The sequence below is a fragment of the Petaurus breviceps genome, unplaced genomic scaffold, assembly GCF_028583685.1.
Source record: "Petaurus breviceps papuanus isolate PSGF00001 unplaced genomic scaffold, PetGlider_PUasm1.0 688, whole genome shotgun sequence".
In the NCBI taxonomy this organism is placed as follows: domain Eukaryota; kingdom Metazoa; phylum Chordata; class Mammalia; order Diprotodontia; family Petauridae; genus Petaurus; species Petaurus breviceps.
The window spans coordinates 24,053,401-24,067,605 of record NW_027186457.1 but is presented as its reverse complement, the minus strand read 5'-3'; the positions used below and the strand labels follow the sequence as shown (position 1 = coordinate 24,067,605).

General features: G+C 46.4%; 1 protein-coding gene across 3 annotated transcripts in view; it reads right to left on the bottom strand.

Moving 5' to 3' along the window:
• The window catches only part of MCCC1 (methylcrotonyl-CoA carboxylase subunit 1), a 57,252-nt gene extending 44,126 nt beyond the window's left edge, over positions 1-13,126 (bottom strand). The window contains exons 1-5 of one of the 3 annotated variants that reach the window (XM_069104792.1): positions 12,847-13,126; positions 5,425-5,468; positions 4,442-4,581; positions 3,283-3,378; positions 198-319 (exon numbers count right to left, since the gene is read on the bottom strand). In XM_069104792.1, coding sequence (XP_068960893.1) covers positions 198-319; positions 3,283-3,378; positions 4,442-4,581; positions 5,425-5,468; positions 12,847-12,929 — 485 coding nt within the window. In that variant the 5' untranslated portion in view covers positions 12,930-13,126. The remainder of the gene's footprint in view (positions 1-197; positions 320-3,282; positions 3,379-4,441; positions 4,582-5,424; positions 5,469-12,846) is intronic. The other 2 variants (XM_069104791.1, XM_069104790.1) reach the window with 2 other exon arrangements.
• Between the last annotated feature and the right edge of the window lie 1,079 nt (positions 13,127-14,205).

Sequence of the window (14,205 nt, the reverse complement as noted above, 5' to 3'; positions counted from 1 at the left end):
TGTGGTAGCTGCAAACCCTGAGGACGCTTGGGGTGCTTGCTGCTACACCAAGGCACACAGAGAGAGGTCAAGTGTATTAGAGGAGGGACTGGACCTAAGTCCTCCTGACTCTGAGCTTGGCCCTCCATCTTCCATCACATGCATCACCTCTTTTTCTTCTAAGTAAAAGGATGTCAGGAAGAAAAATAAAGACATACCTCTTAATTCCCATATCTCTGATAGCAGATGAAGTGGGCCCTATGAAAATGATTCCCTCTTGTTTACACAACTCTGCAAACTCGGTGTTTTCTGAGAGGAAACCATACCCTGGATGAATGGCCTAAAAAGGAGAAACAAAAAGTGACACCACAATCACCAGGAGTATTACATGGCACCACTAGTCACCAACACTGGAAAGACCCAGTGATCTGTCCTTCCTTACCAAGGAACTCATCCCCCACCCCCAGATGCCCAGTGCCCCCTCATATTTTCTCCCTCCCAAAGCCAGCTCTAGGGAAAGGACCTGTGACTCTCTAGAGTATAAATAACAGACAGCGGTGTCCAGCTTCAGATCTATCAGGGCACTTATATCTCAAGGGGGTTAAGGCTATACATGGAAAGCACAAAGTTTCTAGGCTGGAATTTCAGGCTCTGACAAGGGCCATATAGCTTTAGCAGCACTCCTGAAATCACGTCTCCTAAGCTGCTCCTCTACCTAGGCATAATGACATAGAATGACACATGAGCTCAAATTCTGTCCTCTTCCCCACTTCACTCCAGCCATTTATAGCACCTTGTCCAAGGAGGTTATGGATCTTCTGGGCCCGTGATTCATGGGCCCTCCCTTCTCAATAAGTTTAGCACTTGGTTCATAGTCTTCCCTTCCACCCAAACAAACCCTTGTCATCTGCCCTCTAGACCCTCAGGCATATCATCCAAACTGCTGATGAGCCCTAAGGATCTCTGGGACTTTTCTTCTGTCCTAAAGCTCAACTACTCTTTTTTAATGGATATTCCAAAAATCTTAGTGTGCTTTAACAAGCCATCCCCTCCGTCACCCTTAAGCTTACTAGGGTTTAAACTGAACTCAGACTTTGGAGACGCCATATACATACATACATCACATGCATTTATATGCATACATGACACCACTGTGTTAGAGTTCAAAGTAATTTTCATCATTTTTGAGAACACCGAACCAACCAATATAGATACATATATGAATAAGAGTAATACAGTACCAGCTTTTTAGGGTTGTCGTGAGGATAAACTGAGATTGTATTTGTAAAGCCCTTTGCAAACCTTTAAGCACTATATAAATGCTTGTTGATTATTATCTTTCTTATTATTAGCTGTCTTTCCTAATTAGATCATTAGAGCGAGGACTGTCTTGTTTGTTTCTATTTGTATCTCCAGGGTTTAGCACAGTGCTTGACATATAGTAAGAGTTTAATGAATGTTCATTCATTCATTTACTCGTATCTGGAGATTTCAATGTATGTGCTGACATCCCCTTACACACTCTGGATTTCCAGGTCATCAGCCTCACCATCCACTATGTTCTGTACCTCACATCAGAGACCATCCTTCATCCATAACTCTTCAGCCTCTATGATCCAGAACTCTGAAATTCTTCTTTCAGACCATAATCACTTTCACTTCCATCTCTCCCTTGGTCTCACTTCTCCTAAACTTCTTCATCCTCACAATGAACTCCCATCACTCTGCCCTTCTCCCTGCTTTCTCAGTGTATCACCCTTGCTCTGGTCTTACTTCCTTCTCTTTTCGACAATGACCCTACTCTTGGTGGCCAGTTCAACTTTGTGTGGTCCTCTTCTCCCATCACCATGAATCCCACTCCAAACCTCAGCCCCACATTGTCCCAACCATCTGCCTTCCCTGTTCCTATTCTACTGCCACTGAAAACCATTAAAATGAGTCATAAAACTGGCATCTGCATCCACTAGAAACGTATGTTGTTACCTGGTCTCAGCTTAGCCTTCACTGCGGCAAGGCAATCCTCCTGCGCTTGCCATGTAGGCACTTTAATATATTCTATTCTAAACCTTCTCTTCTCTCCTCAAAGCCAACATCCTCTTCCTCTCAGCAAGGGATCTTTTCTTTTTCTTTCCAATGAAAACAGAAGACCTTGACCATGAGCTTTGTCTTCTCTCCAATTCTATACACCAGGCCCATTCTTGGTTTCATTCTCCATTCTTGGTTTGCTTTAGTCTTGTAACAATATGAGGTCCTTTCCTGAGAAAAGTCAACTCCTCTTCTCCAGCAACTTTCCAAGGCAATTGCCCACCTCTAATCTTTAATCTTTTTTTATCTGTCAAGATCTCAAAACAAACCAACCCACCAACTACTCTCTTCCCTAGACCCTCTCATTTCCTCAAACCATTTTTTTTTATATTTCTCTACCTTCTCCAAGCAAAATTTCCAGAAAAAGTCACCTCTCTTCAATGTTCCACATCTTTTCTCCTACATATTTCTGAATACCTAATCCAGCATTTCAAACAGCTGCCGCCTGGGACCAGTGCGGAAGCTAGCTCCCAGTCCTCTTATTCTGGTGATGATTCTGGGTAAGAACACCTATTAAAATGCTGTGGTGGTTAATAAAGTCTGAGGTTATGGGTTTGGGACCCGGGAATGGAAAGAAAAGAACAAATATGTTTGAAAGACATTTCACAGGGAGAACCACCTGGTTTTAATGCCTCATGGGCTCTGAGGGAGGACTCAAATATAATTCAGAGGATTCAAGACTATGAGTAGGGTGAAGGTGATGCCACTAATTGGGATTAGGGAGGGGGACTTGGGTCCTGGAGCAGCTGGAAGAGTGCAGGAAAATATGATGGACAGAGCTCATCTCAGATGATAGCAGGGTATCAACGTGAAACTCTCTAGGAAAACACCTGACTAAACTCTGACTGCAATAGTGTCAAATGGAAACAACTCTGAACCCGGTGGTGAATGTAATGAGCCCTAGAGAAGAGAGGAGAAAATGTACCTTTTCCCCTTCTATTCAGAAGTGGGGGGCTAGGGGTGTGGAACACTGCATATGCCACCAGACTTGGTTGATATGCTGCTTAATTTGGTTATTTTGGTTAGTTTTGTTGAACTGCCTTTTTTTCCTCTTTCTTTACTATTCTCTGTGATGGCTTGCTGAATGAGAGAGGGAGGAGAGGTATATCAGGAAAGAAAGGTGAAGAAGAAATAAAAGGTATCAATGAAATAAAAAATTAAAGAAAAAAATTCTGCAACAGATTCTTTTGCCATATGAACTACCTTCGTCACCCTTACCTGTGAGGCTGAATCCTTGGCCACTTGAATGATTTTTTCCATGGAAAGGTAACTCTGCTGTGAGGCAGCTGGGCCAATGCAGTATGCTTCATCTGCCTATTTCCACAAATGTCATACAATTACCAGACTGTAGGACTTAGTGCTGAAAAATATTTTAGAAGAGCTAGTACAAGTCTTTGATCTCATAGACAAGGACACTAAGACTCAGCTCAAGCTCACACGGGCCCTTGGAAAGACCAGGTCTTTGGCCTCCAAATCTTGACCTCTTCTCACCATGCCAGGCTGCTTTTGGCTGGCAAACAGTAAACACTTTTTCCAAGTGCCACTTCGGTGGTTCTTTAATACATGTTTCCCCAACGTGGACTTTCAATCAGAACTGATAGCCTGTGACTCTTATTATGATACTCTGAAAGATGGGGAGTTTCCTTGGGGTTGATGCTCACCCCCTTCCCCCACAGGGGGCACAGAGCAACACTGTAGCCAAAAGGAAGGCATCAGCTTTCTAGTGAGGAAACTCTACGTGCTCATCCTTAGCCAGGGATGGACACAAAGAGGCCTGTCTCCCCCTCAAGCGTGTGACTTCTGCCTCAAGGCCAGGCAGGAATCAATGAGCACTTGGGCTCAGCAAGGAGGGGATGGAGCAGGGGATCTGTGAAGCAGTCTGTATGGACTGTGCGCATGCTGCCGCCCCCAATACTATGGAGGCTCCTGGAGGGCAGGCGCCGCTTCATTTTGTGCCCCTAGCGTCTAGTGCAGCAGGCGCTTCACAGATACTTGCTGATCGACTCTACTTCCATTGGCTTCAGCTTCCCCTTTGTAAAGTGAGGGGTGGTCAAGTGATCTTTTTCAGAATCTTCGGGCTCTGATCAATCACTTACAAATCTATTTACTAGCTGGGTGATCTTAAAAACATCATTTTGCCTCAGGTTTCTCCTTTGTAGAATGGGGATAAGATCTAGTTCATAGGATTATATAAAATCACATGAGATAAGGCTGGTGAGCGCTGTAAGGTTCTAACCAAACACAATCATCATTATTGGGAAAAATCACTACCACAAACTTCCTCTGGGCTGAGAGTGCTAACACACACTGTCAATCCAAGAAACAGAGGAACAAAAAGACAGAAGGTGGAAGACTTCCAGTGTGTCTGATAACACACCATCTCCACGTGCATGGAGTTCTGGTCAGCCTCGCTGTAGACAGCCACTGACTGCACGCCCATCTTCCTGGCTGTTCGTATCACTCTGCAAGCAATTTCTCCTCTGTTTGCAATAAGGACCTTGGCAATGTTGCTTCTTCCTGTTTAATACACAAGAGAAACTAGGACCTGGAACAGGAGGAACAAGGAAGTAGCATGCTATCATGTTAATCAACCTAAAAATGTGTCTTAAACATCTCAAAGTCCAAAATCATGATCTTAACCAATTTTGATGGGCTTATTTCTCACCATAGTTAACCAGCATGAGCAGAACAAGCAAATTACTAGGGGTTCTTAAGCGTAAAAGTGGGAAGTGAGGTTTATGAACCCCATTGGGAAGTGTTTTTGCATTCCCTTAGATTTCATAAAACCAAGGGTCAAATTAACTTGCTCACCCACTTAATGATACACCCTGGGTATATCTCTGGCATTAGATGTGGATGGTGTCTTTGTACCCAGATACTAGTACTTAAAATTGAGTTCTAGTATATTTACATGTGGAAAAAAAATCTCCAGCCATCATCAAACATAGTTGATATTCATTATTTTGACAATCAAAAAAAAGTTCTATAAAAAGATACAATGTGGAAATTCAATTTGTGACCAAGAATTTCTTAATAAACATTTAAAAGGTGATTACAATTATGTTTCCTCCTATTATAACTCCAAAAGCTAGGGAGAGACTATTTCAATTGATAGATCAAAATCAGTCATATAAGTGTGTTCCATTAAAACCCATTTGTATTTTGGATTCTTTATATCAAAAGAACTTTGATGTAAGAGCTGAAAATTCAAAGGAAACATCAAAATAATAGGAAAAGTATCACAAAATCACTAAATGGCTTATGAAAGTTTTTCTTTCATGTAACATAGATTAAGAGTAAAAGAATACTCTTTAAAATATTTCCATTAAGAAATATTAAATCATAAAAAATTTTCAGTACCAGTTGATGAATATTTCACAGTTCTTTGTTTCCACAGCCATCTCCTGTAACAGAAATCCAATGGCATTATAACGAAAGAAGAAACAGAAGCAAGTCATTATTCATTGGGAAAGGTCCTTTTCAATGTCACATTGACCCTTTTATCTGTTCCTCACCCCACAAGTCTTCAAAGGTTGGATATGATTTCCATTAACCTTTAGCCAGTAAAGATGCATAACGCTAGGGTGGAAAATACGTGACATTAAAGATTAGGAAATCCAGAGCCTGGTCCCAACTCTGCAACTACCCGTGTCACTCTGGGTGTCTGTAAAATGGAGACACTGGACAAAGAAAGCTCCTTCCAGCTTCAAGGTTTCTGACCGCTACTCCAAGAGACAGACCTGGCTGCTGGCCACTTACTGGACTTTGGGTAAGTCCTTTCAGAACTCTATGCCTCAGTTTGCCCATCTGCAAAATGAAGGGATTAGACTAAAATGATCTTGAAGGTCCCTTCCACCCCAGGTGAAATCTTAGGATGCTCTGCTATATTAAATCAATACAGGGGAGACACTGCTATAGAGGAAGGCTGTCCTGGTCTTTGAATCAGAAACATCTGGCTTCAAATCCTGCCCCTCAGCAGCTGACCTTGTCTCCTACTTAACCTGAGGAAACCGAGGCTGTCCACCATGAGCTCCTTCGTTCCCACAGTTCCCTTTGCTCCAGAGCTGAGGAAGAGGTGGCTCTCCTTGGACTCCTGAGAAGGAAACCTTTAAAGCCAGTCCTCCTGACATCTCTTTCAGGAGCTCTCCTCATTGAGGAAGGCTCGTGTTCCTTCTCTCATCTTTGAGCTCTCTCTTTCTGTTGGCTACTTCCTTCTTGTCTATAAGTAGGCCTAAATATCTGACATTCTTAAAAAAACCCAAACCCCTCAAGCTACCATTTACTATCTTTCCTCCCTTTCACTGCCAACCTCTTCAAAAGAGTTGTCTACTTTTTATACCACCCATTTACTTCTAACCTCCTTCCAACTTCTGGGGCCACCACTCTATTGAAAATGCTCTCTCCAAGGTTACCAACGGTCAATCGACTGCTAAATCTAGTGGCTTTTTCTCAGTTCTTCTGGACTCCATGTTGACTAACCTTTCCATTTGGACACTGTATTGCGGCTCATGTGATACAGCTCTCTTGGTTGATCCTCCCTGTCTGACCACTCCTTCTCTGTTTCCTTTGCTGGATCATCATTCAGTTCCTACTCCTTAGCCCAGGTGTGCTTCTGGGCCCTTGTCTCAATCGAGGCCAATACCTCTCCTTAGACCCTTACACTTATTCTTTTATCTCTACCCCCTCTCTCCTGGTGATCTCATCAATTCCCATGGGTCCAATTATGTCTACAAAGATGATTCCCAATTCCATACATCCAGTTCTAGTCTTTCCCCTGAGCACCAACCCCACATTATCAACTGCCTGCTGGAATATAATGACCTAAATATTCCATGGACATTTGAGACTCAACAAGTACAAAAGAGACTCTCCACCATCTTTTTGTCTAAGTTCATTTCTCCTGTCAACTTCATGATTTCTGTAGAGGACGCTGCCCTCCTCCCAGTCACTGATAACTGTAATCAGAGAAGAAGCATCCCTGACTTTCTCTTTCTCTTACCCCTTGCATCCAGTTGGATGATATTGTCAGTTCTACCTCTGAAGGGTCTGTCATGTCTGACCCCTTCTCTCCATTCATATAGCCACCCCCTGGGTTCAGGTCTTCATCCCTTTTCACCTAAGAATACTGGAATGGCCTCCTATTTGATCAATCTACTTTTCATCTTTCCCTTTTCTCACATCCATTTCCCAACCAGTTACGTGAATAATCTCCCTAACCATGCCACTGACCATACCACTCCCTTTGAGTGGTTCCCTATTTACCTCTAAGATAAAACACAAATTACTTAGCCTGGAATTTGTGACCCCCTACAATCTGGCACCCACTTACTCTTCTAGTCTTTATTCCAAGCAACTTACTTTCATAAACTAAATTGCAGTCTCTGTCCATTTGCCTAAGCTCAGAATACCCAACCTCCTCTCCTCTGCCTCTCTGTAATCTTCAAGGCTAAGCTCAGGGGGCCTCCTCCATCCTGGCCTTCCCTGATCCACCCAGTTGTTAATGCTTCTGATAAAGAAGAAACAAACTCAAAGACTAGATCTGATCAGAGATCTAGTCTTAACATGTGGACAGACTATTTTGTGAACATTTTCTTGAGGAACTGTTAGGCCCGCCAAGGTGCCTCACACTTCTAAGGCTCTGTGATTTTATAATCCCTCTCACTGTATAGATGAGACAACAAAGATAAATGATAAATGAACAAGACTGAGTTGAAACAACTTGCCCATGGTGACATAGCTAGAATTAGAATCTAGTTTCCTGATTCTTAGTCTGAGGCTCATACCATTAAATCACTTGGACAGCATGGGAGGAATGGTCTGACTTGGTTGAGTGACTGTGCCTATCAATCCCTCAGGATGCCTGGCAGAAAGTGGTTCTTGGCAAAATTGTGAAGTAGAAGAAACTAAACTCCTCTTTAGTGGCCTCCTATTGCCTAAGTCTCCTCCTCTTGGCCTCCCAACCTGCCTCCCAGCACCCTGGCCCACCATTTCCTTTTTGAAGTGAACATAACATCAATTTTTTTTTAAAGCAATTGGGGTTAAGTAACTTTCTCAAGGTTACACGGCCAGGTGTTTCTGGGTGGGTGCTAAGTGTCTGAGCCCGGATTCGATCCCCAGGTCATCCCAACACTGGGGCCGGTGATCTTACTCGCTGTACTGCCTGGCTGCCCCAACATTTATTTTTATTACTAAGTCAGGAGATCTTTCATTGACCTCTTTAAAATCTATTATTCTGCTCAAAACTACTTCAGCTTTAATTCAATTCAAGAGGCATCCCTTGAATGCCTGCTCATTGCAAGGCCTGGCGTGGAACCATTGGGGGCTAGGAGAAACCAATATTAAAAAGACACAGGCCACGGGGGCGGCCAGGTGGCTCAGCAAGTAAGAGCACTGGCCCCAGTGTTGGGATTACCTGGGATCGAATCTGGGCTCCAATACTTAGCACCCACCCAGAAATAACTGGCCGCGTAACCTTGAGCAAGTTACTTAACCCCGATTGTTTAAAAAAAAAAAAAAGACACAGGCCTAAGCCCTCAAGGGTCTTCCACCCAACAAGAGAGACAACGTGGACATAAACAGGTACCGAGGAAAAGCCCTGTAAAGCCAGGTGGGAAGGAGCAGCAGTGAGAGCCAGGGAGTGCCCAGCCAGGGCCCTTTCAGAGAAGGCGGGCTTCCTTTGGATGTATGTGTGCAGCACTGGCACACTGTACAATCCAGGGTCCATATTATATGGCTTTAACCATTTTAAAACAAAAGCATTTAGAAACTGCCTGACTTTTGGTTACACACTGCAGACAGTGCTCCTGGCACATGGTGAGAGCTGAACAAATGTCTTTGCGCTCTCACACACTCTCTCTCTCTCTCTCTCTCTCTTTCCCTTCCCCTTTCTGATGTCTCTCTCCATGTGTCATTCTGTCTCTTTGTCTCTCTCTGTCTCTCCTTCCCCTCCCCCTTTCTGCTGTCTCTCTCCATGTCTCTTTCTGTCTCTCCCCATCTCTCTCCTTCCCCTCCCCTTTCTGCTGTCTCTCTCCATGTCTCATTCTGTCTCTCTGTCTCTCCCCATCTCTCTCCTTCCCCTCCCCCTTTCTGCCATCTCTCTCCATGTCTCTGTCTCTCCTTGTACCTGAAGGGATGCCAGTCAGACTAGAAGCCTAAGCCCTCACCCGTTTGATCCTGGCAGTGCCACACACAGTGATTCTGGACTGGGTGAGCCTCTGCCTCCTCCACCTTCTGCCCACACTTTTTCCTTTCATCTTCTGGCCCCTAAAAACTCCTGAGATGGTAAGATAAGGAGAAGGAAACCACCCTCCCTTATTTCAAGGGAGCCGTGGGTGCTGGCTGGGGGCATCCACAGTGTGCTGTACTTGCTAACTGTTACAGACAAAGGGGACACCTCACTGATTAGGAGAAACATGATGCAATTCCTCTTTTCAAGTTTCCTAACTGCCTGCCACCTTCAGGAAGCAGAGACCAGGGCTTTGGTTACTTTAACATGGAGGTAGGGCAGTGGCACAGTGGATACAGCGCTGACCCTGGAGTCAGGAGAATCTGGATTCAAATCTGGCAACAGACACTGACTAGCTGTGTGACTGGGCAAATCACTTCACCCCGTCTGCCTCAGTTTCCTCATCTGTAAAATGAGCTGGAGAAGGAAATGGCAAAACCACTCCAGTCTTGCCAAGAAAGAGCTGGGTATGACTAAACAGTAACACTGAGATATAATCCTGTGAATCTTTCTGTTGTAGTGGGCATGGACACCTTCAAAAATCACCATCACACTCTCAAATAGGATTTTCCTAAATAGGGAAACTGAGGCAGTGTATACATGTGCAAGGAAAATGCCTCCCGGAAGGATGAGATTTCTTTCCTGGGAATAGGGCTGCAGGTTCATCTAAAAAGTACTATTGTGGGCCTCTTTCTTACCTCTCACACTGACCTCAACATAACTACGTCCCCTCCCCAAAACAAGAGCTCACAGCTCACCATCCCCAAGGCACTACCTTCACCACTCATAGACAAACCACATGCATGCGTGTAGGCAGTGCCTGGCACACAGTCAATGCTTATGGACTGAGTAACACCCCCAAACAACCAAATACATGCCTACTGTGTGCTAGGCTTGAGGATGAGGTAGGGCACAAGCAGAAGAAATCAAGACAGGAAGAAAGAAACAAAGAAAGAGAGAGAAAGAGGGAGAAAAAAGAGACAAAGAAAAAAGAGAGGAAAAGAGAGGACAAAAGAGAAAGAAAAAGAGAAAGAAAAAAACGAAAAAAGAGAGAAAGGAAAAAGAGAGAAAGAAAAAAGAGGAAAAGAGAGGAAAAAAGAGAAAGAAAAAGAGAAAGAACAAAGTCCTCAATCTCAAAGTACATTTTCTCCCTCCACACTTCTTCTAACAAACAAGGAGAAGAAACACAAAATGTACACAAAGTTAAAATGATAATTTTGTAGAGGGAGGATCTGGAAAGGCCTCAAAGTAGCCCTTGAAGGGAGCTAAGAGGCTGAGGTGCAGAAGGGCTACATTACAGGCGGGGGGCGGGGGGGGACAGTCAGGCCAGAGACAGGACACACGTGGGGAATAGCAAAGCTAGCCTAACTGAACAGTAGAGTGCAGGAGTTGGGTTAGCTGAGCTTCCAAAGCCAGGCAGATGGATGACAGGGCCTCCTGTCATTGAAATAATAGGGAGCCATTGCAGCTTCTAGAGCAGAGGAGCAGCGTGGGCAGGCCTGTACTTCGGAGGAATCATTGTTTTACATTCATATATACAGAGGCAGAGGAGACAATGCAGAAGACCAGTCAGGAGGCTGCTGGGACTGTCCAGGAGACACATGGTTGGACCCAATGGGGTTCAAGCCACTCTAAGGTAGTGGAGGGAAGGAGACTGACTGGTCAACAAGTTCTGGTGACATGTGGGCAGCTCCAAATTGCACCCTGTAATGTTAAGGGAATCTGAAGATCTTCCCTGCCCATTGATAGGCACACAGAGCCCTTGCCCAGAGCTAATCAGGCTCTGGGCTATAGGAGTTTCCAATTATGTGCTGGGGCATGAAGATACTTGGCACTCGGCCCATCAGATGCTGAGTCTTTGTTATATATTCCGGGAGGCTGGCATTTTGCTTTAGGGGTTTGCTTATGAGAAGGACTGTTTGATTTCCTGGTCAAGACTCTGAATAGTATGGTCAGGCACCAACCCCCCCCCCCCCCCTCCCCCGCCCCGGACTGTTCAGATGTACAGGCCATCTTGATCCAGGATCCAGTGGGTGTATGTAAAGTGTGTAGCAATATTGCTCAGGCATTCAGAGCCCTGTCTGTTGATCTTTATGCTAATTTCTCTGTATTTTCTTTGTCCTTCAGGATGCTGACTTTTCCTCTGAACTAGTGAATGTAATTAAAAGCAGGACTTGTTAAGTCCTTTTGGAGCAGTCTTTCTTAGAAAAGCAGATCAAAGAGCCTGTGCTAGCAGGCCATCCTGGGTAAGTTAGGGTGCTTGATGTTACAGCCCTTTCCACCATACCACACCTGGACTCTGGCATCCAAACCAGCCCGGGACTTAAGGGGTGAGCCGCCCCCCAGATCCAGGACACTGGGTCACTAGGCAGCCATTCCCGAGCCATGCCAATGAGCCCAAACCTGCTCTTCCCCTTCCTAGCTTGCCTTTTAGAATGGAAACTCCTCAAGGGTAGGAGCTGTTATGCTTATATTTGTATGCCAAAAATAGTGCCTGGTACATAATTAATGCTGAATAAATGTTCTACCTGCCTATTTATCTATCTAGTCACACATCAGCTCCTGATAAATTAATCACCGGAAATCTCATTATCATGGAGATAGATTCAGCATTGACACTAATACCTCCTCAGGCCCCTCAGTTCCCTCTCTTGTGCACCTTCTCTTGAGAAAAGTCACAGGTGGCTGAGGGGAGAATGGACCCTCCAGGTGGGAGGTAATGAGGCTCTGTACCAGGCGGCTGGCAGTGTCACAGGCATGTGCAAGAAATATGATCAAGGTAATATTAACAGAACTTGGCAAGAGAGTGGATACTGGAGTGGGGAAAGAGGTGCTCGGCAGGAGTCCAGGATGGTGGTGGATGGTGTTGCCTTTTAGGAACTGGAGAGAATTTGGGGGAAAGATCCCGAGTTCAGTTTTGGACATCCTAAGTTTAAGATGTCTACTGGACATCAATGGGCAGATGGAGCTGCAGGACAGGAGGTGCGGAGATGGGGAAGGATAGGTCTACTTGAGCATGATCGGCACAGAGACGGTAATGAAATTCTTGGGAGCTGATGAGATCACAAAGTGAGGTATAGAGGGAGAAGAGAAAGCCCAGGACAGAGTCCTGAAGGATACCTAGAGGTAGAGGGGGTGATCTGAGGGAGGGTCCATCAAAGGAGACAGAAGAATGGTCAGAGAGATAGGAGGAGGACCAGGAGGGAGAGAGCGGGGCCCTCAAGACCTGGGGAGAAGAGACTGACCAGCTGGGTCAGAGGCTGCAGAGGTCAAGGAGAATGAGGACGCAGAAAAGGCTGTTGGATTTGGTGATCAGACAGACACACAGTCATACACACCTTGCACACACACACACACACACACACACACACACACACACACTCACATCCCCCACCCCCAGGTCACACCCCATGCCTTACACACACACACCCAGCTACACCCCACACTTCTTACACACTCACTTCCTGCTCAAACCCTACACCTCTTACACATACACACAAGCACGCACCTCCTTGCACACCCCCTCCCCCCCCCCCCCCCCCAGTCTCCCTATGTACCCCGGCAGCAGCAGGCCCGGCAGATGCCGCCATTGGTTCCTCTTCGCCACCAGCAGCGCCACAGCCCCAAGGGGCGGCCCCATGGCCCCAGTTCCGAGGCTTCCGAGCACCCTCAGGCGACCCGCAGACCCCCGAAGCCCCCCACCCCTCGGGACCCCCGGTCTTTCCGCAGGCTCTCCTGCAGTCTACAACCCCCTGGAGCGCAGCCAATCCGAGCCGGACAAAGGGGGGCAGTGTCTCTGAGGCGGCCAATAAGAACCGAGACAGTGGCCTGGCAAGAGTCCTCGCGACCCAATTGGCCAATTGTCTGCAGCTGCTGGACGTGGGTGTGCTTGGGGGCGTGGCTACCTTAGGGCAGGAGATGGGGCCGATGGGACGAGCTGGCCTCTCGGTGCCGAGGAGGCGGGACCTTACTTAAAAGCTGAGCGAGTGGGCGGGGCCAGGCCATGTGGGGCGGGGTTCCTACATCATTCTCTTTCGAGGAGTCTTCCCAGCTGCCCCTTTCATCTGCTCCTCACTAGGCTGACTATCCTAGAGCTTGGCGGGGCTGGGGGGCGGGGCGCTCACCCAGTGCGGTCCCGGGCTCAGCCCCACCTCCTCCCTAGCCTCACCCCCCCCCCCCTCCAGCTGCGCGCGCACCTCCTGTCCCCAAGCTTTGGGTTTGTTACCTTTATGATTCTCCCTGCCCTGGGGGATGAACAAGGGTCGTGAGTCAGACTCCTGACCCCCTCCCCAACTAAAAGGACCTTCGTAATCACAGAGGGAAACAGGCTTCCTGAGAGTTTTGCTTGTGTCTCACTGGAACCTCAGAACCCCCGTGATCCTCCTCATTTTACAGATGGGGTAATTGAGGTTCACAGAGGTTAAGGGACTTGCCCAAAGTCGCACGGCCCCTGAGTGGCCGAGGAAGGATTCAGACCCAGGTCTTAATGGCTCCAAGCCAAGCGCTCCTCTTCCTTCTCCCCCTCCCCCTTAAAAGCAGCCCCCCAAACCTCCCGCCCCATGGCCGACTCCCCTAGAGAAGGAAGCCTGGAGAGAAGTGGGTGCGGTTTCGGAAGTCAAGGGCCCTGGGTTCAAATTCTGCCTCTGAATCTTCCTTTGTGACCCTAAGCAAGTCAGTTAACGTCAATAACCCACCTTATTTCCAAAAACGAGAAGGGCGGGATAGGAGATTTCGGGTCTCCCTTCCCGATCTGTGGTCCTAAGATGTTATCTTTAACGATGCCCCCGCGATTTCACCCTGAATTCTAATGAGGGAGTTCAAGGAGCAAAGGACAGAGCCGGCTAACGTCTAGGAATACTGGAGAATGTGATCGCTTGTGATGAATAAGACAAAGTAACTACATGTTTGTTTCTGTA